Raw genomic sequence first — 21751 nt, forward strand, 5'->3', positions numbered from 1 at the left:
GGTCAGTTTACCACGCCCCCCCCCTTATACATTTTGTAAAACAGTATGCAAGAAGACAAAATGGCAGGAATCATTTTTCTCAGTCATATACATTTTAATTAATACCATACACATTGTCATGGGGCCCGATTTCATAAAACTCAATAATTAAACTTTGCCATCAAAGCTTACTATCAGGGTAACATCATTCATCTGGGGGCCTGTTGCAAAAAGCTCCAATCACTCACAACCCCAATAATCAAACATAACTACTCCTTAAACCATTCAGAAGTGCTTATTTGACTTTTTTGAGTTGTTGTTAAATGCAACTTTCTATGAGGGGGCCCCCAAATGACCAAGTTTAAAAGTGACTTTAACAGGAATTTGCGAAGAAACTTGGAAGATCATTCTCAGTTACATTGAATCAAATGCTACAATGTTTTTTTTTCTTTTAAAAAATTATCGCATTTATTAACATGCAATAAATCGAAGAAATAATACTTATGATTGATTTCTTGAATTTCTATATTTCATGTTACTGGTCCCTGATTTTCTCATTCTAACCTAAGACCCATGAGTCCAAGACCTAACATTCATGAATGTTACTTGGAGAGATGTTGTGGATCAGTGGCAAATCCTGCAACCGTACATTTTAAGGTCTGGGGTACATATCCCACTGAAGCACTGCAATTGCCTTGGTAAAGCAATATTTGCTATTAGGACAATTGCTCCTACACTTATTTTGCCAAGTTCATGAGAAGTTCTTCCGCGTCCACAAGTAACAGTTATCTCGAAAACGACAGTATCTTGGATCTGTAAGTTCATGAGAAGTTCTGTCGCGTCCAAAGGTAACAGCTATCTGGGAAAGGACAGTATCTTCGATCTGTAAGTTCATTGGAAGTTCTTTCGCATCCAAAGGTAACAGCTATCTGGGAAAGGACAGTACATGTATCTTGGATCCGTATTCATGGGAAGTTCTTTTGCATCCACAGGTAAAAGCTATCTAGGACAGGACAGTATCTTGGATCTGTTAGTTCATGAATAGTTCTGTTACGTCCAGATGCAACAGCTACCTTTTCTTCCATGTGAACTTCTTTCTTGCTCCGGCTTGCCCTGGCTTTTTCCTCTCTCGTATCCTTGGATCTAATGTGAGCAGTCCAGCTATGAGAGAGAAAGAGATAAAGAAAGGAAGAAAAGAGAGAAAAATGAGATGGACAGAGAGGGAGACATAATAAAAATAATTGAAAAAATATTTTACTGCTTGGCTGCACGATTAACACATATTACAATCATTCTCATCTCTGTATTTATCTCCAATAAAATGGGAAAAAAGCAAGTGATAGCAACAACAAACATGAATATCATTTGCACTTGCTGCCCCCAAACTATGGAATAGCCTGCCAATTGATATAAGAAGCTCTCCATCCTTGGTTCTCTTCATATCATAATTAAAAACATATCTCTTCAGTTAAGAAAATATGCTGTGTAGACAAGTAAAAAGAGCTCTGAACAAGCACAGCTGAATATATCCATATAAAAGCTGCGCTATATAAATTAATGCTTATTATTATTATTATTATTATTATTAAACATTTACAATTTTCTAGGTGTGAGAGCCTAAGCAAACATAGAGGCCTAGCTTGGTGTAACAATGAAGGCATATGATCATTTGAGAATGCCACGTACAAAAATTCAACTGTCTTACCTTGCCTCATCTGCTCTATCTTCTGCTGATCTACGAAGCTGCACAGTGCCCTCGACAGAGCAAGTCTGATCGCACCAGCCTGACCCGTAATGCCCCCTTCAAGGACCTTACACTCGAGATCAAAACGCCCCAAGGTTCCGGTGAAGTGAAATGGAAATAAGATCTGTTCTCTGGAGGGACCAAGGAATGTTAGGGAAAAAGAAAGAGGAAAGAGAAAGTCTACATCATTCACTGCTTTATAATCCAGTTCATAGTGAGCTCATGATCAACTTTTCTCACATGACCTTTGCGATAATTCATTAGGATGAGCACTCACATTTTCAAAAGAGGATGTTGCATAAGCTTTCCCGGCAAAGCATTCGAATTATTAGAATGAAAGGTATTGTGTAGACCAGGTGACAAGAATAGTACATCAGGGGTAGAGTTTGGAAATCTGTCTGTTTTAGTGTCTGCTTTTGTCACATTTGACTATTGTTTGGGCGACTGTCAAATACCAGTAATTATGAAGGCTTAGTTACTCTTCAGCTTGGACGTGATGAAAATATTGTAAAACAAATACATGAATAACCATCAAATCACAAATGCCCATCTCAGTGAATCTGAATATGAACTTCACGGTTTATCTCAAATTACCGTTTACTGCTCGTGCGCAGTTCACAACCGTGAACAGGCTTATTGTAACATGGTTCATTTCTTGTAAAGCTCAGAGGCATGTGCATACTGCACTGGTTATATTGCAAAACTGAGTTGAAGTGACATAATAAACATCCTGGTACAAAAATTATAACTACAAAGGATACCTCACAATAATATGACGACCCATCCTTAACCTGTTCATTTCTCATCTTAATTGATCTGGGACCTGTTGCTTAAACATTATTATAGTTAAAACTTTGTTATCCAATGGTAACTACCATACTACCATGGTAACTATGCTCATCAGCCAATCAAAATCGAGGATTCCATGAAAGTTCCAATAATAGTAACATTTATGCAATGGGGCCCGGGGGGGGGGGGGGTTTCACAAAGATTTAAGAATGACTTAGAATTACACTTAAATTCTAAGCTGCTTGCAGTATAAAAGGCCTCACCGCATTGGTCAAATCATGCTAAGAGGATGAGCGTTACTCCATATCAATCAATAAGATTGCACGTTACAAAGGGTGTGTGCATGATTCTAAGTCATACTTAAATCTTTGTGAAACACCCCCCCCCCCCCGGTATACGTCTGGGTGCCTAGCACAAGCACCTTCAAGGTTCAGGTTTTCTTTCAACCCTTATGTTATTCATCTGTACAATGGTTTCACGACAAAACAGAGGGGCGGGGGTTGAAGCTATTTCAACTTGCTATTCACATTTGTTTTTTTGATACCTATTGTTAGTGTGCTTAAATTTCATATCATGTATATTTATTTTTTGTAAATATTTGATCCAATGGAAACAAATTTCTGCATGATTGCTTTAAACCACATACCTCACTCGCACCCACGTGAAGTATTTGAGAAACTCTATTCCGTTGACGGTGACCTGACCTTTCCCATGATCCTTCAGAGTGACCCACGCCTTAGCAGTTTTCCGCCAGCCATCCCCGGTGCTGTACGGTCGACCATTCTCATCTTCTTGGATCTAAGCAGTATTTCGAAATACATGTAACGTTATAAATAGCAATATTCAAAATTTAAAGAAACAAATCACATTATATCAGAAGTTAAGAGAAATTTTGGTGGTGATGATGATGAAAATAATGATCGACCATAGTTTTTTCTTCATGATATAAAGTATACAAATCACAGTAAAAAAAAATTCAGTGATGATGATGAAGAAAGTAAGTGGTGGTGATGGTAGAGATGATGATGAGGATAATGATGATAGTGATGATGATGATGATGATGAAGATGATGATGATGACAATGATGACGATGTCGATGCTGATGATAATGATGAGGACGATGGCGACAATGACGACAACGATGATGCTGATAATGAGGATGATGATGACGATGACAATTATGGTGATGATGATGGTGATGATGATGATGGTAATAATATGATGATGATGATAATGGCAATGGTAGTGGCGTTGTGGGTTGATGGTAATGATTGATAATGAATTAGGTAATGATAGATAATGAAGATACGGTGGTGGTGATTGTCATACCCAAGGACAATGTTTGCGATGATGATGATGATGAATATGATGATGACAGTTGATTAGGAGAAGGAGGATGACGATGATGATAATTATCATTATTATTTTGGTGGTGATGATGACGAGGGTGATGATGATGATAATGAAGAAGATAATGATGATGGTAATGGAGATGATGTAAATGATGACAGTGATGATGGCGATGGTAATCCCAACTGCACCAGCTTGCCCATCAAGCAGCCAATGTTGCTGAAACCCTTCTCCACTCTAAAGCAGAACCCATATTTTACACCCACTTCTGAGGAAAAATAACATTTATGTGAGTACTCACTGGGCTAATGATTTCCTTGCTTAGCTCGGCTACCAGTTCTCTTCTATATTTGTGGATATAATCACTGACCTTACTCGCGTACGGTAGCTGTAGTATCCTCTCCAACAGACTGATGAAGTTTGAATACTGGGGAGGGGGTAAAAGATGAACACGAAAGATTAAGGAGCGGAGAATGTGCATGAATATGGTATCTAGGCAGACCTGGGGCCCCGTAACACAAAGCTTAGCACTGATCATAGGACAATTTTCTACGATTGATTGCATGGTACAATCAATCATAAAAATCAATCGTATTTTGACCCCTAGATGACCTTTGACCCCATCATTCTCATGGGCTTACATGGTATTACCCAAAGCACTTAAGTATGACCATAACAGATGCAGAAATAAAGATATGAGAGCAAGTTGAAAAAAAAAATTAGCGCATATTTGCACTATTTACTTTAACAGACTAACTGACCAACAAGAAAAGTGATCACTCGGTCTCTGCCAAACTTGGTTCAGGCAAGACAGATTATTTCATGACTCTTCATGTTTTATCTTGATCTCGACACATCTGTTCAAGGAAGCTTTTAAGTACGGTAGATCATCATTTTACTTAGTATAAGCAGTAGGAGTAGAATGTTATCATATTGGCCCGAATTCACAAAGGTGGACTAAAGTTATACCCGGGGTATAAAACGCGTCATTTGACGTCATTTTAATCCATGGACTAAAGTTAGTACCTAGGTACTAACTTTTGCGATTCACAAAGGTGGACTAAAGTTATACCGGGGTATAAAACGCGTCATTTGACGTCACGATTTAGTCAGCTCTTTGGGGTGGACTAAATCGGTGGATTAAAGTTAGTCCACGGTTTTAACCAATCAGAGAGCAGCATTGCGGTTGCAGAAAAGTTTGCTGCAAAAAAAGTTTTTTGGACGGAGACGAGATTCGGTGTGATCGGCTTATCTAAAGCTTAAAATTTCACGACTTCGACCGAGATTGTAAGTAAATTACATAATTTATTGGAGCTTAAATCATGACGGAGCCTTCAGTTCCATCTGTAACTATCATTGATAGCTTTAACTTTCCAAAAAGTGTACTCGAAAACTTGAAATGGTATCTTAATCATTGTTATCGTCGCGTCTCTAAGCTGCTCAGTCCCAGCCATGTATTTTTGTGTGCGTTCTTGGTTATCAGATGAGCAGTGCAGTGCGAGACGCAATTAGCAGTCACACTCACAGGCGAGGTAGGCGTGATTGAAAGGCCGATACTAGTTATGCCAGGCAGTGATTTTGAGTGATTTTCGATTTTGTGTGATTTTCATGGAATTTTTGTTGTCTACGATACCCCTGCCAACACAATACTGTGCATCGAATTTTGTCTGAAAAGTGAATCAAGACCAAGGAGAGCAGCGATAAAAATAAATAAGAAAAATTCTAACGTTACAAATACAAGAGCCGGTCTAACGTTAGACATTCTACCCTGGGCTGGCTTTGCCTTGGCTTGGATAGATGGCCAGGCTTACCTGGTAGCCATGTTAGAGTTAGTCCTACAACATCGTTGGAGTAAAAAAAAAAAATTTAATAAGGGTCAACTCGAGTCTAAGGCTAAGCCCTGATTTAAATATTTTTGGAAAAAAATGTTTTAAAAAGATTGGGTTCCACTCACCACTGTTTACTCCAACAGCTGTATATGAACTTAATTTTAATATGACTTTGATTTTACTAAAACTAAGTTTTACTTACCTTCGGCATCGCATTTGCGATCACTTCTAGATTTACGGTGTCGTCAAAACAAAAAATGGAAATCCTAGGCCTAATTGAATAATTTGAGTAATTCTAACTGAGGTCTAACTTTGAAAATTCTATCTTTTGGGGGTTATTTTCTCTACCCCACTCTCTTTGTTTCAAGTATTTTTTTTTCACAAGGTGTCCTTCCAATGTTAAATCCACACGAGTCGAGACCGCACATAACTACAAGTGCATTTGATCTTTAGTTCTAAACATTTGTAGTAGACCGATAAATAGGTTTATTTCTGTCAGAGATATGCTCCCCTGAGACTTCATGTGGCTCCGCAGCATCCCCTCTCACAAAAAATCAGAAAATGTTGAAAGACTCCTTTGAAACAGCGGATTTTATCATTCTACAATTGAACCTGCTTATTATTTTTTTCTTTGATATAGGGCCTAGTACATTGCAGTATGATTGATGAATAAATATTTTTTCATTCTTTTTTTTTCTTCCATATCAGAAACAGACCATACTCGGCAGATTGTGAGATTGTGATCAATCAAGACGACAAACATGGCTCACATTTTTGAACTGCTGTGCCTTCTTGCAACAGAGTGAGGTATGTCTTATCAATTCATATTGAAAAAAATTAGATATCATTAAAATGGCATTTTTCATTAAATGTTATTTCTGTGATTTGAATTCATCTTGTAATTGTTAATGTATCATGTATGTTACTTTTTCATTCTTGTCATAGTAATTGACAAAAAGGAAGAGGGGGGGGGGGACCTTGCTTGTATGTTATAAGCATATGTGTACTGGTCACTAGCTTTTTTTTAAAGGCTTGTTGATCTCCAATTAATCCTGACATTTTGTTGAATATTTATTTAAAAGAGAGAAAAAAGCATAGTCAGTCTTATGAATGCCAGGGGGGGTGGATGTAGAAAAAAAAAAGTTTAATGAGACTTTGATGAAGATTCATGAAAATATGTTATTCGAAAGTCACTCGCAAGCAATACCCTCTTTTTGTGTAAACAATGTTCCATAAAATTAGTGCCTTGCCTTCACTATTCAAGCCAATTGAAAGTGATTCAGCATCTCTTAGACGCGCATGGTTTGATCAATGATGATGATCAGCAACAATTGGCAGTTTTCTTTCTTCACATTTACAAGTACATGTAGGTAAATAGAAAAGCTACTCATGACAATTAGACATCTTTTTTTAGGGATTTCTGTATAATCTTTGACATTCTGTTCCTCACTTTAAACACTTTTGAATTAAATGAAATTCAAAGAGTAAATTGCCCATTCATGATGACTCTTCAACACAATCTTTCAACTTCCATGCAGATTCAGCAACACATAGGAAGACCACAGCATGGATTAAGAGACAGGAAGAATCCATTTGAATGCTACAAGGATGAACCTTTCAGAGTGGGCTACCAACAGAGAGAAACGACACATTGCCTGACATGTTACATGTTTTGACAGGACTTTGTTTTTATGCCATTGGTGAGTTTGAATATGCGAACTATAAAGCAGAAGGTAATTGGGGGGGGGGGTCAAATTATGTTCTATGAAATCGATTCTCCAGGCCAAAAATAATGAGATTTTTATAAAGAAAAATTCGGCTCGCAAAAACCATCAATATTGGATGGAGAATTATGAATTGATTCAATTTTAAAGTTTTACATTACTTGGGGGAAACAGTTCTGTGTATCCTCATGAATATGCAATATTCACATCCCCACTTGTTCTCTAGTGATTTGAAATTATAATCGTTCATTTTTTTCCTCCAGGAATGTAAAAATGTGGTTGACTGCTGATTATATATTTAAGATAGTTATTGCGAGTTCAGAATAATGTAAGGATCAAGGGTTGGAAGTATCTAGTCATGAAAATTAAGTTTTCTGTTTTGCATAGCATGCAGATTTTCCATTAAGTAATTGTCGCCAGAGCAAATATCGTGGAACCCTTGTACATTCATGTATGGAAAATGTGTGGATGTGACATCATCAGGCCACTTCTTGCATATTAATGATAACATGCACATGGTTTACAGAAATAATTAATGCAAAACCTAATATAATTCATCATCCAAATTGTATGATTTTTGTTTCTGCTTTCAGTCAGGAGTACAGGGGAGGGGGAGTGTTGGGGTATTTCAGAGAAAGGTTTTTGTGGAAATGAAACATGTAACCCTTTGGGTTGCAAATGGGTGGGGATTTTATTTTTCTCTCATTTTTTACAATGTAGCAACATTTTTTAATACAAATATGTCATTCAAGTGGGAAATTATCATGAAGGATGGTTTATAATCACCCAAAAAGAAATATTGGTATGTCATTCCAGCTTAAGAGAGATATTCTCCATTTTGCATGGATTGTTATTGCAGTAGATTTTTTTTTGTGAATCTAAGAAAAATCTCTTTAATCAGTTCCAGTGCATCATAAACATCAGCTCATAACAGAAGCACAATGTTTGCAAATGTAAATGGTAAAGTATCAATTGGCTTTCATATCAATAAAGCAATTACACAACATCACTTATCATTCATTAACTAAAGGTACCTTTTAGAAGATGCAAGCAGACAAAGCAACTATATCATAGTCATCCGTGTGCAGAATCATCAAAGATTTTTCTGAGGCAATGGCAAGGAGTAACAGTTAATGAAGTGTCCGATGACGAGAAATTCAAACCACCCAGCGACAATTTGATGATTGCTACAGGTTTCCAAGAGTCGTAGGTGCTATCGATTGGGGCCATGTCTACATCAGGAGTCCTGATGGGGAACAAGACCTGTACTTAGCAGGAAGAACAGGTCTTCTGTGGATGTATAGGTTGGTATATACACACTCAGGTTACAATTTGATATTCTCTGTATTCAACACCTACTAGATGTATGTGATAATGAAGAAAACATATATTGGCCCCTACTACATACTGTATTTAATCAAATTTCAATCTTGTTGGTCAAATTTTCTTGTAATTTTATACTCTTTATATGTGAAATAAGACAATTTTTAAGATTTCACAGAAGAAAAAAATATATAGATAATCTGCTAACTCCTATTGCAGGAGAAATGAAAAATAGTAAAAAAAAAAAATGCATTTTGCTCTTCAGGTAAAGGGGGTATTAATTGCTTGATCAATGAAGATATATTTCCAGAAAGAATAACGAAGAGCAAATTTTTTAATATTCATTTTGTTTTGATCCTTATTGCAGGTATCCGTTGCTCCTCTCTTTGATGAATTCCTGCCTGCATTCTGTTGTCAATAGAAAAGGACCATGTGCTTCGGGTATTAAGCATTCCATTGGATTATCTGTGTATGAAAGTGGACACTTGTGATCACAAAATGGTAGCTTAGTTGATAGGATGTATTCATGCATTCCGATTTATGATCAAATGACCATCTTGCTTTTAAAAACCCAAATTCACAACATTTTTCTTGTTTGACAAAAGGTTTGGGATGTGAATTCCAGGAAATAAATGACACACACGATGGGAATGTATAAGCAGGGATGTGAGAGGTATAAGCAACATTTTGCTCATGCTTAACTAAGTTTGGCATGAGATGGTCTTGGTCATTCTTATGATTCAAGTCTATTTTTATACCATTTTTTTCAAACAACAATCAATGTTTGAAGCCTCATGATTTCAATATCAAAACCTCTTTGTTAATTAAATGGTCATATTTCTAAGCATATGCAGCTTCCTAATTTATCAAATTTAAATTATATAATATCATTTTTGCTGAATATCCTTTTTTTTCCCCACCTATTTTCATAGGCACTAAGATACATTTCTGTAGTAAGCACTATATATACATTGCAAGCTATTATCATTTGTTTGATATTACTATTTTATGATAGAATCATCCTTTAATTTCTTTCAGAAATATAATTGCCTAATTACCTGTGATATTCATGCTTTAGCTGTAGAGTTTAAAATCTTGACTAAACTTTTTTTAATCCATTGTTTATCTATTTTTATTCAGAGTTTCTGATGCATTGTTAAGAAAATGTAAACAGTCTATTCAATCTTCGTATCATTATGTAAAGAATTTCAATCTACTTTTAAAAAAAATAATGTACGAAATAAACTGCTCTGTCTACTACACATGTACATATAAGTTTTGATTTTAAAGGTCAAGTCCTCCCCAGAAAGAATTCGATTTGAATTAATAGAAAAAAATCAACCTAGCATAATGCCGAAAATTTCATCAAAAATGGATGTAAAATAGGAACGTTATGACATTTATAAGTTTGGGTTATTTTTCACAACACAGTTATATGTGGAGATCAGTGGCATGCAAATGAGACAGTCAATGATGTCCTTCACTATTTCTTTTGTTTTTGTTGTATGAATTGTACAACATTTCATTTTTTTACAGATTTGACATTGAGGGCCAACTTGACTAAACCAAATTATATTATTAAAATAATGCAAATTCCACATGCTCAGGGAGTGACTAATCTTGGGTTCACTTGACAATGAAGAGAAATTCGAATATTTCATCTAGTGGAATAAAAAGAAATAGTTTGCTCACCGACCTGGATGTACATATAAACTGTTATGTGTGGTCAAGCGAAACTTTAAAAATGTCATAATTTACTATCTTTACATCAGATTTTGATGAAATTTTCAGTGTTACACTTGTTTGATTTTTCTCTTTTTATTCAAATCAACTTTGTGGGGGTGGACTTGTCCTTTTATTTTGATATCGTTTTCAAGTAATTGTGTCAGGAGAAAACAAAAATGAAATTCTTTTATCAATTCTGTCCATATGCTGCATGGTTCATCGTTCTTGCAGGAAGCAAAAAGTAAATTTATATAAGAAAGACTGCAAAGGAGAGATTAATGTTATGTGTAAGGCAGGGGCGGTGGTAATGGTATGTTGGTTAAGGTTGTGTATGAAGAAAGTCAAGTGATTGCTTGCTTGTGCAGGAGGATATACTTCAAGAAACTTGTTGTAGGGTATACTGCAAAATTATTTATAGTAAAACTTTTGAGAGAAAAGTATTTGGCACGTTAAGATGCACAATAATGTACATGTGATGGAAGCAAATGAGAAATGAAAGGAGTAAAGGTTGCTACATGTGTCACTGAGAGAATGGCCAGTGGTGTTATAGCATAAATCTTTGTTAAAAGTTATTTTCTTTTAGGGAAATTTAGTCCCTTCAGTTTGAAAGTATAGAGGGGGACCACTGACCATGGAAAAAAGCCCCTCCCCAAAAAAAATCTTTATTACCAAGAAAAAAAAGAAAGAAGGGTAAAACATATTTTTTGAATATTATGTCAAATCTATCACAAAATTGGATATTTGCAATTAAAATTTTGAATATTTTTCCTTGCAATTTTTTATTTTATTTTACCTGATATGCCATATTTAGCCCCCTCAAAATTTTGGGCTTAATACGTACACCACTGTTATTTCCCCAATTTCAAATATATCATTGATTGGGTGGAATACCCTTTACACTTATCCAGGGTTGATAAGTCTTTATTTTTCTGATAAGGAAATTGTGTTTCTTTTAAAGAAAAAAATATACTGCAAGCATGGTGAATAGCTTAACCCCCCCCCCAAAAAAAAAAAAAAATACTGCAAGCACAAACTGGAGAATAGGTAAAGGTTGGGAATAATGCGATTGCAAGAGTGACCCGAGTGTGGAGGAGCTACCAATGAGTTTCTCAGCTCCTTTTAGAGATGTTGGTAGAACTGACAGAGTGGGGGGGGGGGGACTTGGGGCTCTTCCCCCCAAAAAAAAATAATAATAATAAATTCATGACCAAGAAAAGAAAGATAAAAGAAATTAGGGTGAAATAGAATTATTCTTTTATATATATCATGTGAAAATCTAACAAAAACTTGGATATTTGTTAATTTAATTGTCAATTAAAAAAAATTGCTCGCTTAAAATTATTTTTTTTAATCCATTTATCGAGATACATATAAAAAGACAAGAATAAATAAATGAATTGAAAAAATACTTCAAATGGGAAAGTCAATTCTGAGGGAGAGGGAAAGGAAAAGGGGCACGCTTGTGGACGCGGGATCAGATCAAGGTCATGTCGCTTGGCCCCACGCGACGCTGGCCCCACCATGTACCAATTAACGTACACAACCTTAACCCGGGACAAAACCCAAACAAAGATTCAATTCCATTTTCAATCAAAGCTAGCTCCGGGCAAAGTTCCATCGGACTTCGATAAGGTAGGTAGGATTATACAATAGTATCAGATTGGTTATGATTTATATCAAACAAATCATAATGTGCACTCAATCTAACATTTAGATTTAATTGATGTGTAACGTTAGATTTAACTTCCGTAGATCTAACTTCCTCAAGCCTAAAAAACGCAGTACAGTATTAGATAGATTAGGTAGGCCTAGATCCACGTCGTACTGCTGTGTTACGATGCCGATCGATATGGACTTCATACATAAGACCAAAAAGGCAAAACTAAAAACAACTTTGGTCTCTGTGATTGTTCTGCTGGACTCCGTTGCCTCCACTCACCAATTGAGAAATAAGAAATTGAAAAAAAAATGTTTACAACCCCCTCGAAACAGCCGGTTGCTGCAGCTGTCTAAAAAAAGTTATAACTTGTTCACGTTACCATACGGTGTACCGTATACATTGTGCATGTGGTGAGCTTGAACTTCTCGATAGAGATACGGTACGATGCTGCAGGCGCAGCCGAGCTAGCTCGCACGCAGGTAGCGCTAGTCCGAACCTAAGTTGGCCAAAATTAACAAATAAGTAATGACAATGTTCGTTCTCAACACCGCATTGCTAAGAAATTCAAGTGCATGCTGCTGATACATGATTTTTTGGTTGAGTTCTGCCTCCTAATTCATGTGATGGCGACGTTTCATACGGCCCTAGCAGACTAAACTCTCAAATACGGCTCTGAGCATGCTCAGTACTGCTTTATTACACTGAGCATGCTCAGTGCAGTGCTATAATAGTATGCTAGCTTCAGTTCATGATTTAATCCATGGACTAAAGTTATACCCGGGGTATAACTCAGCCGTGGACTAACTTTAGCACCCGGGTATAAAGTTAGTCCATGGATTAGTAAGTCCACCGTTTGTGAATAGCGCGGTGGACTAACTTTATACCCCGGTATTAGCTAACCCCCGACTAAATTTAACCCCGGTATAACTTTAGTCCACCTTTGTGAATTCGGGCCATTATTATTCATTGTTTTAAACATTGTTTTTTTTTCAGAGTTCATTGAAGATCTAAAAAACCCAGTTAATAAAATGCTCATACATACCTCTTTGTCTGACAGTGACTCTACAACAATTCTTTCAACAGTGGCTTTGTCAATCCATTCGCTCCTTGAAACATTCCTGGATTCAAAGCACAAACAATAGACAAAATATCACATTTGAAAAAAAAATCACTATCTTATGAGAGCAGTTCAATTAAGATTTAAAAGTATTTTAGATTCATGTCAAGCTGCCAGTTGAAGTGTGACTAATTATGAGTAATTGTAAATTTTCTTTCAGCTTTTTATTTTTCAAACTTTACTTTTTAGAACATTCAGGATGGATAGATCAAATACTTGTTATTAGCATCAAACACACTGTGGCGTAACCGGGTCCTGTCGGGCTAGCGTTCTGCCGTTGTGCAGTCTCCAGAACCCGGTCCACGCTTCTCCTCACGTTTATATCTCTTTTGGGGCAGATTCGCTCACAAAAGTCTATTGTGCAACGTGATACACTCTCTCATTCCTCTGAAATGCACCAAATCGGAAACCCGCTCAATCACCCTAAATCATGCAAATGAAGCAACTTGGGAGATATTCAGTATACAGTTAAACGACGGTCTCCTGCGTTCTGAAATTGAGTTAAATAATATTTTTCATATGCTTTTTTTTTATATTCAGAAAGAGATTGTAAATGATACGTGTGTCTAAAATGTATATATATGTAAAATCTATGTAATAATTGATTATGTTGTATTATGTTGAACATGTTGAACGCAGAAATAAATTTCAAGCAAACAAACAAACAAACTTGATTTATTCGGAGCTTACATCTTACAACTGCACACCACCGCAGCTCCCAGCGAACTGACGTACTTCTATAATCGCGAAGCATATCACAACATAAAAATATCGCCCTCTACGATTAAACTATGAAATACATCTTCAAGGTTTAACTCACTATGCTACAATACTTTAAACAATACCATTTCCTTTTTTTTTTATAGGGGACCATGGCCATATGGAGAGAATGGGCAGTGCCCCTAGAAATTTTCACATACTCTTATAAATTTTCACGATATTCCATCCAAAGTGTACATCAGATGTACCCTTTTGGGATATTTTACAATGTTATCTATACATAGATAGGACATTAGTGGTGCAGTTATAAATGCATATTTTGGTCTGCATGATTTGCTTGGGAAATTTACACATCTAAATCTGATGAAATGCCCAAAAGTTGGTGTATAAAAATTGCTATTCAATAATCTTGCTGTATAAATATTGCATGTTCCAAAGAATGCTGATCATTAGAGATAATTTAGATTATACTGGATGGCTTTTCTGCATGGGATACCATTATCCAGAAATATTCCACTTGTGTGGTCTAATATTGCACTCATCTACAGTTTGTGCAATATTGGCCTTAACTCGTGGAATATCTCTATCACATTCTAGGCCATTCAAATATAATGAGTACTCACACAGGTTCAGAATCATGTACGAGGATTCCTTTTCTTATCATCTCATCTTCCTTGGCGATGGCTTTATTCATCTGAGTAACTGTCTCCTGAAGAGAAAATTCAAGATACCGTATATCTAAGTAAGTCTTACCAAATGCGGCGTGAATACAGAGAATTTCTGACTGTCACTGTCAGGCAGTCAGTGGTCCTCAACTTTGCAAAATTCAAAAAGTTTAAAATTCAAATTCAAAAGTCTATTGATATAAAATCCTGACATATATGGATCATCATCAAAAACAAAGAAACATAAGAAAAAAAAATAATACAACATAAACATAACATAGTGACAACGAGGTATTAAAAAAAAAGAAAAATAAAAACAAACAATACAAAGAAAAAAAAACAGAAGAAAAATACCAATCTTGGATGCAATGTCAGATGCGAGATACATAAATGCATACATACACCCATATACAAATACATAAGTATAATATCATATTTTACTTTCAAGCATCCTAAGTCTCTACATGTACATATAATTTATTCCTATACATGTAACACATAATTTGCTAATATCCATATCATTGCTACCTAATATTAATTGGAATTTGTTCTTGTTAGTTATTTTCATAAAATCCGGCATGATTGCATGATTGCACTTTACATGATTCAGTGCATCCTCCAACTCTCCTACCCCCCTCTCTCTCTCTCTCTCTTTCTCTCTTGTTCTCTTCCTTCTGACCCATCATAATCAACTACTTCACCATTGTTCCTCTTGTTCTCTTTCTCATAATCTTATAATCAGGCATACACACTCTCTACAGGGCAATTTCATATTAGAATGATCAAACTTTTTGTACGTCCGACATCCCGTTTTTCTCAAGTCCTACTTCACTTCATAAACTGACCAAGTCACGGTCAATTAGAGAACACTACAGACTGTCGAAAGAACAAAAAAATCAGAGACAAAAATTTTCATGAAGGTCCCACATATAGGGGGTCGGGTGTACATATCTTATGGAATTGCCCTCCATCAATATCTCCTCCTCTCTCACTCTCTCATTCACCCTATTCCTTAAAACTGCGTATGTTATCCTTGCCATGACTTTTCTCAATATACTTACTAGCAATCTAAATGTACAAGTCTTTTGACTATTATACGCTATATAAATACAAATGATACAAGTTGATATACATACATTTAACAATCTCATATCTTCCTTCAAATCTGCATCAGTAAGTATGTAATCTGGCATTCAGAAATGTTTTGAAAAAAGTTTAAGAAAAATTCATTTCAAACAATAGTATTTTGATTCATACTCTACCATCTACTCTGACTCACATGCATCAGATTGTAGTAGTTTGGTTTGCCGGTGTAGAACAAGGCATCGAACGGTCTACCGTCCGCTCCAAACTGGGCTGCTTTCTGGGGCGGGTAGTAGTCCGCCGGGGGTTTCATCATGGGCCTGGCCTTCTTGTCAAACAGGCCCGATGGAAACAGGTATTCTATGGCCCTCTAGATAAAAAAAAAAAATTACAATAACAAAATATTAGAAATACATACACGTAATACTTTGCACAATAATCATAAAAATCATTGAAATACCCTGAAATTTTGCCTGAAAAAAATTAATCTTTATAGACCACAGAAATCAGATCAACTGAGGAGAAATTTGAGTTTGAAGAGATTATAACCACTGGTGGATCAAGGGGGGGGCAAAGCCAGCCCATGCCCCCCCCCTTGAGAACCACAATTAAAAATGTGTAATGTAAAAATGTTGTGAAAACAAAAGTATGCCCCCCCCCCTTTGGAATGAGAAAACCTTTCCTTTTTTTTTGCTAATCAAATTTTTTCGTGGACGGAATATCCTAAAAAAAAAATTTAAACCCTTTTTTTCGGGGGGGGGGGGCCTTGTCAAATTTTTTGTGGACAAAATAGCCTTAATTTTTATTAAAAACCTTTTTCTGTTTTTTTTTTGGCATGTCAAATTTTTCCTTGTAAGAATGAGTCCCCCCCCCTTTGGAACTTCATCAAAATCGGATGTAAAATAAGAAAGTTATGACATTTCGCTTATTTTTCACAAAACTGTTCTATGCTTAAGTCAGTGATATGCAAATTGTCACTATTAAACTCACTCACTATTTCTTTTGTTTTTTGTCTGAATTATACAATATTTCAATTTTTACATATTTGACAATTAGGACCCCCTTGCTTGAACCATAAAATGTTAAAACAATGGAATTCCACATGTTCAGGGAGGAATGAAACTTTGTTGCACATGACAATGAGGAGAAAATCAAAATATTTCATATAATAAAATTCCAAAGAAACAGTGAGTGGGTGACATCATTGGTTCCCTCATTTGCATACCGACCAGTCCAGGATGTGCATATAACTGTTTTGAAAAATCAAGCGAAACTTCAAAATGTTGTAACTTTCTTATTTTACATCCGATTACGATGAACATTTCAGCGTTATGTTTGTTTGATTTTTCTCTTTCTATTCAAATCAGCTTTTTGTTGCGGTGGACTTGTCCTTTTGAGCCCTGGAAATCCACATTCACTGCAATGTTAAAGCTTATAAATCCAATGTAGAAGATTTAAGCCATGACGAAATATCATTGTTAATTAAAGGACAAGTCCACCCCAACAAAAACTTGATTTGAATAAAAAGAGAAAAATTCAACAAGCACAACACTGAAAATTTCATCAAAATCGGATGTAAAATAAGAAAGTTATGGCATTTCAAAGTTTCGCTTATTTTCAACAAAATAGTTATATGAACGAGCCAGTTGCATCCAAATGAGAGAGTTGATGACATCACTCACTCACTATATCTTTTGTATTTTATTATATGAAATATGAACTATTTTGATTTTCTCTTCATTGTCATGTAAAATGAAGTTTCATTCCTCCCTAAACACGTGGAATTCCATTATTTTAACATTTTGTGCTTCAGGCAAGGAGGTCCTAATTGTCAAATTCGTAAAAATTGAAATATTGTATAATTAAAACAATAAAAAACAAAAGAAATAGTGAGTGAGTGACATCATCGACACTCTCATTTGGATGTAACTGGCTCGTTCATATAACTATTTTGTTGAAAATAAGCAAAACTTTGAAATGTCATAACTTTCTTATTTTACATCCGATTTTGATGAAATTTTCAGCATTGTGCTTGTCTGATTTTTCTCTATTGATTCAAATCAACATTTTTCTGAGGTGGACTTGACCTTTAAGTTTATGAGATTATCATGTAAAATCACAAAAATTATCTAACAAAAATAAATTATATCCTGCACACCATATACCGGTACCTTCTTAAAGATAAATTCCAGTAGTTGCAGTAAACACTGATTTCATGAGAAAGTCTGTAAAACAAGGCATAATTGTCAGTATATCATCGAGGATCTATATCTGGTACCGTTACATAAACTGAACTTGGTGAAATCTTGAAATCTACGCTGGAAAATGTTCAGACTGAAGATCCCCAACACAGATAAGCGCACGTGGGACAGTGTATAATTATTGCTTCGAATGACGGGCCCGACGCTCTACCCGAATCCCGTGCTTATTTGCTGATTTCTCAGCAATTACACAATTTCTTCCAGAATCCTTTGGCACAAACGTTTTATTTTATTATATACAAACAGAAACTTTGGTGGTCATTTCATTGGATTCTGTACGATCTCATTTTGATATCGTTACCAAAACTAGCATTTACCTTTAAGCCTTAGGGCATAGATAATCTAGTTATTGGAATAGTGACACTCACTATTTGGGGGATTTCACCCAAAACTGGATATAGGCTTTAATTAGTAATTTAATTCAAATATTGAAATTACAATGTATAAATAGTTACCAATTGAAGGGAATGGTGTGTACATGTGAACCATTTTATTTGAAATTATGAGAAACGAGTGCCAGCTACATTGTAACTAGGCAGTTGGGACAACTCGTTCTCGGCCCCCCCAAAAAAAAAAAATAAATAAAATAAAAAATACATGTAGTTGCCGAGTTGTATATATATCAGCTCGCAATTTGGTTGATAAAAATTTTCATAGAATACAAATTTATTGCAATGTTTTCTATTAAGATTTCATTTGATTTGAGTATGTGTTTAAGTATCAATCTTACCAATGGGTTAGGTTTACACTTTCGGTGGGCCCGAGTTGTCTCAAGTGTCCGGTTGACAAGGGACCTGTCTGAATACAAATTGTTATAATTGATCCAATCAACCTCAACTAGATGGATGTCATTATTTTTTCGACAGGAAATTTGCACACTGTTCTCTGTATACAAGGAGAAGCACACTATATATCTTGAAAACATTTGGAACAAACATATTTTCTAGATGTGGTTGGCTTTCCATAGTTGCGGTTGATCGGATCAATCACAACTCTTTGTAAGACAGAACCCTGCTGCCCAACTTTGGCAAAAAGGAAGCAAGTGACACACTGTTAAATTTGAATTATTGTTGTTTCTGAAACACCCTTTGCATGTTGCACGTTCAGGCAAAACAAAAAGATATTGAAGAAAAATATGCTGCTAAACTGCACCAACTCCTATGTAATTGACGAACACATTGCTCATTTACAGCAAATGATACTTTTGTAACTTGCTTCCTTTTGCCAAAGTACGGAAGCCTGGACCCACGATGCCCATGAGTTAAACATTTGACAATCAGCTGGAATTGATTGCTTTAAGTTGGGTTTTTTTCCTATCTTTAAGGATGCTATCAAATAAATTAGATAGCTCATTAGGACTAATAATTTCCTATTAGACGACATAGCTCTCCCTTTTATTAAAGAATCTAAACCATATGTATGAATAGCTCTTCCTTCTAAATGTGCCCTATGACTTCATAAAGGGTGCCCCCTGATGAGATTAAAGTTTCCACTTACATTAACATCTTCCTGCTGAAAGTTCTCAGGATCCTCTCCCATCATATTCGCAAGGTGACGGCGCCCTCTCTCATATGACAACTCCTCATGTTGGATCAACGTATCTGCATGACACAAATAAAGTCAAAATGCTTTAATATAGCCATTTCCTGCTTTGGTTGGTTATTAGAGCTGTAATGTGAATTTTACTTGAATTTATTGGAAGATTCCAAACATACAGAAGTGTCACGACTCACGACTATCAAACCTATTTTCAGCCATTCATTGTGAAAATTTGAAATTAATATTTTTCAATATCTAATGCCCATTCTTGGTAAAGTTTTCATTTTCGTGTACATAGAGAATTTTTTGCAATTGTCTTCATAGTGATTGGAAATATTATTGCACTGTTTATCCGTTTTTCATTCCCCTTTCCTTTTGAGGCCTCAGTTTCAAGCTCTAAGCTTATTGAAGATGGAGGACTCCCACATTTCAAAATTACCATACATGATTTATGTTGAGAGATATATAACTGAAATGAATTGAGTTGCATTGAATATTTTTCTGCTACATGTTTCAGTAATATAAAAAAAAAGAGAGATTTTCAAGTATAATGATATTTCAATCAGAATGTCATTTACACCTACATGTATGTTATTCATTATTATGGTATGCTGAGGAAAAAAATGATTATACTGGTATATACTTTTGTTATTGGAACGTCAAGATAAAGCAAATCAAATCATATAAGTTACAAACAATATTCTAAGACATACATGTAAGCTCATTCAATTCAAAGTGGCTATATTAAAAAAAACAAAGACATTTTATTTGGATGTAAAATCACAAACATATCTTGTATTTATACAGACTTTCATTTGATCCTTAAAATCACACATATAACAGTTAAAAGGCATATATATATATATAAACCCCTCAAAAAAAGTTTTGCAACTTAGATTTGGGGGATGATATCTTTTTGGTTAATGAAGTATGAAAAATGAAACTGGTATCATTGGAAAGCTGAATTATTCCTCTTTACAATGACATGCCATTTGCTGTGATTATGTAATCATGGAATATGCAATCACCCTGAACATTGAGAAAAGTCAGAAGTGAAATGTTGCAAAATGCATTGATTTCTAACAAGAGTCTCCATTTCTATAGAATTTCCACCATGCAGGTGACAGTGAATGCACTCGGTCCATCCTCGAAACAATTGGAAATTCGCTATTGGAAACGACGCATTTTGCAACATTTCATTTCTAACATTGCTGCGTATTATCATGTCTGTGTATTTCATGATAACACTAGCATTACAAATGACACATGATCGTAAAGAGGAATAATCATACTTTCCAATGATACCACTTTACATATGATGATGGCACACTAAGAAATTTATTAGCACTCAAACTTGAGTTGCAGAACTTTTTTTGAGGGGTTTATATATATACAATATAGTTTTGAATTTTCCATATATTATATATTTCTAATATATCTTCTATGTTCAATTTTACTCAATGTGATGAAATCAAATTGACCTTTCATGACAATCTCACCATATCTTGAATGTTTATCTATTAATTTTAAATTCAAAAGAGGGGATATGATGGACTATAAAATTCCCCCAAATTGTCTTTCTGCTTTTTCTATGAAAACTCTTTATCCATGATGTATTCTTTAAAAATCTGTATTACATGCCCTCCTATACAAAGAACACATGATCTACTAATCGATGTGATAAAAGAGGCAATTTAAGTAAAATATATGTATACTAAAGTAATGGGGAGAGATGTTCACAAGTGACATCACACATCTTTGTTGCATTGCTAATTAAAGGATTTCCATAGCATTAGTGATTGCAATATTCAAATGCTCATAACTTTCTCATTATTTGTCTGATTTTTCTCAAACTTTTGTTGATCTGTTTCTTTGATTTTTCTGTATTCCCACAAGCTATCTTGTTCCAAAGGTTTCATTCTCCTTTAAAATTAGTGCCAGTATTCAATTCAGTACTTACGCCAGATATTGAAGTATTCTACTACTCAGTATTCTGCTTTATCTTTGCTATTCAGTTTCTATTTTTGGCTAAGTACACATAATTACTATTTTGCTCAACTGTAAGTCAGCCCCCTAAACAGGCTTAAGTCTGGTAGGTTGCAGATAGGCTACATTTGCGCTGAAGGCTTTATTACATCACAATAGATGTTTGTAAGAATTTTGATTAAAGTTGGCTTAACAAATAAAAGTAAATAAATCAAAGTGATTTCAATACAAGTTTAGTATTTTGCTAAGCAGGGTT

At 35.3% G+C, this 21751-nt stretch overlaps 1 protein-coding gene and 1 long non-coding RNA gene across 2 annotated transcripts in view; one reads left to right on the top strand and one right to left on the bottom strand.

The window, feature by feature from the left end:
* Window positions 1–86: 86 nt before the first annotated feature.
* The window catches only part of LOC121414493 (28S ribosomal protein S9, mitochondrial-like), a 37721-nt gene continuing 16056 nt past the window's right edge, over window positions 87–21751 (bottom strand). Inside the window, exons 3-10 of the mRNA XM_041607691.1 lie at window positions 19468–19571; window positions 15906–16079; window positions 14585–14670; window positions 13167–13242; window positions 4165–4290; window positions 3159–3310; window positions 1685–1854; window positions 87–1140 (exon numbers count right to left, since the gene is read on the bottom strand). Coding sequence (XP_041463625.1) covers window positions 1049–1140; window positions 1685–1854; window positions 3159–3310; window positions 4165–4290; window positions 13167–13242; window positions 14585–14670; window positions 15906–16079; window positions 19468–19571 — 980 coding nt within the window. The 3' untranslated portion in view covers window positions 87–1048. The remainder of the gene's footprint in view (window positions 1141–1684; window positions 1855–3158; window positions 3311–4164; window positions 4291–13166; window positions 13243–14584; window positions 14671–15905; window positions 16080–19467; window positions 19572–21751) is intronic.
* On the top strand, window positions 4796–9959 carry LOC121414494. Its single transcript, XR_005969863.1, has 5 exons — window positions 4796–5150; window positions 6401–6499; window positions 7231–7392; window positions 8447–8720; window positions 9107–9959. It is a non-coding gene; the product is annotated as an uncharacterized LOC121414494 (long non-coding RNA).

This window comes from Lytechinus variegatus, chromosome 4, assembly GCF_018143015.1.
Source record: "Lytechinus variegatus isolate NC3 chromosome 4, Lvar_3.0, whole genome shotgun sequence".
NCBI classification, from domain to species: Eukaryota; Metazoa; Echinodermata; class Echinoidea; order Temnopleuroida; family Toxopneustidae; genus Lytechinus; species Lytechinus variegatus.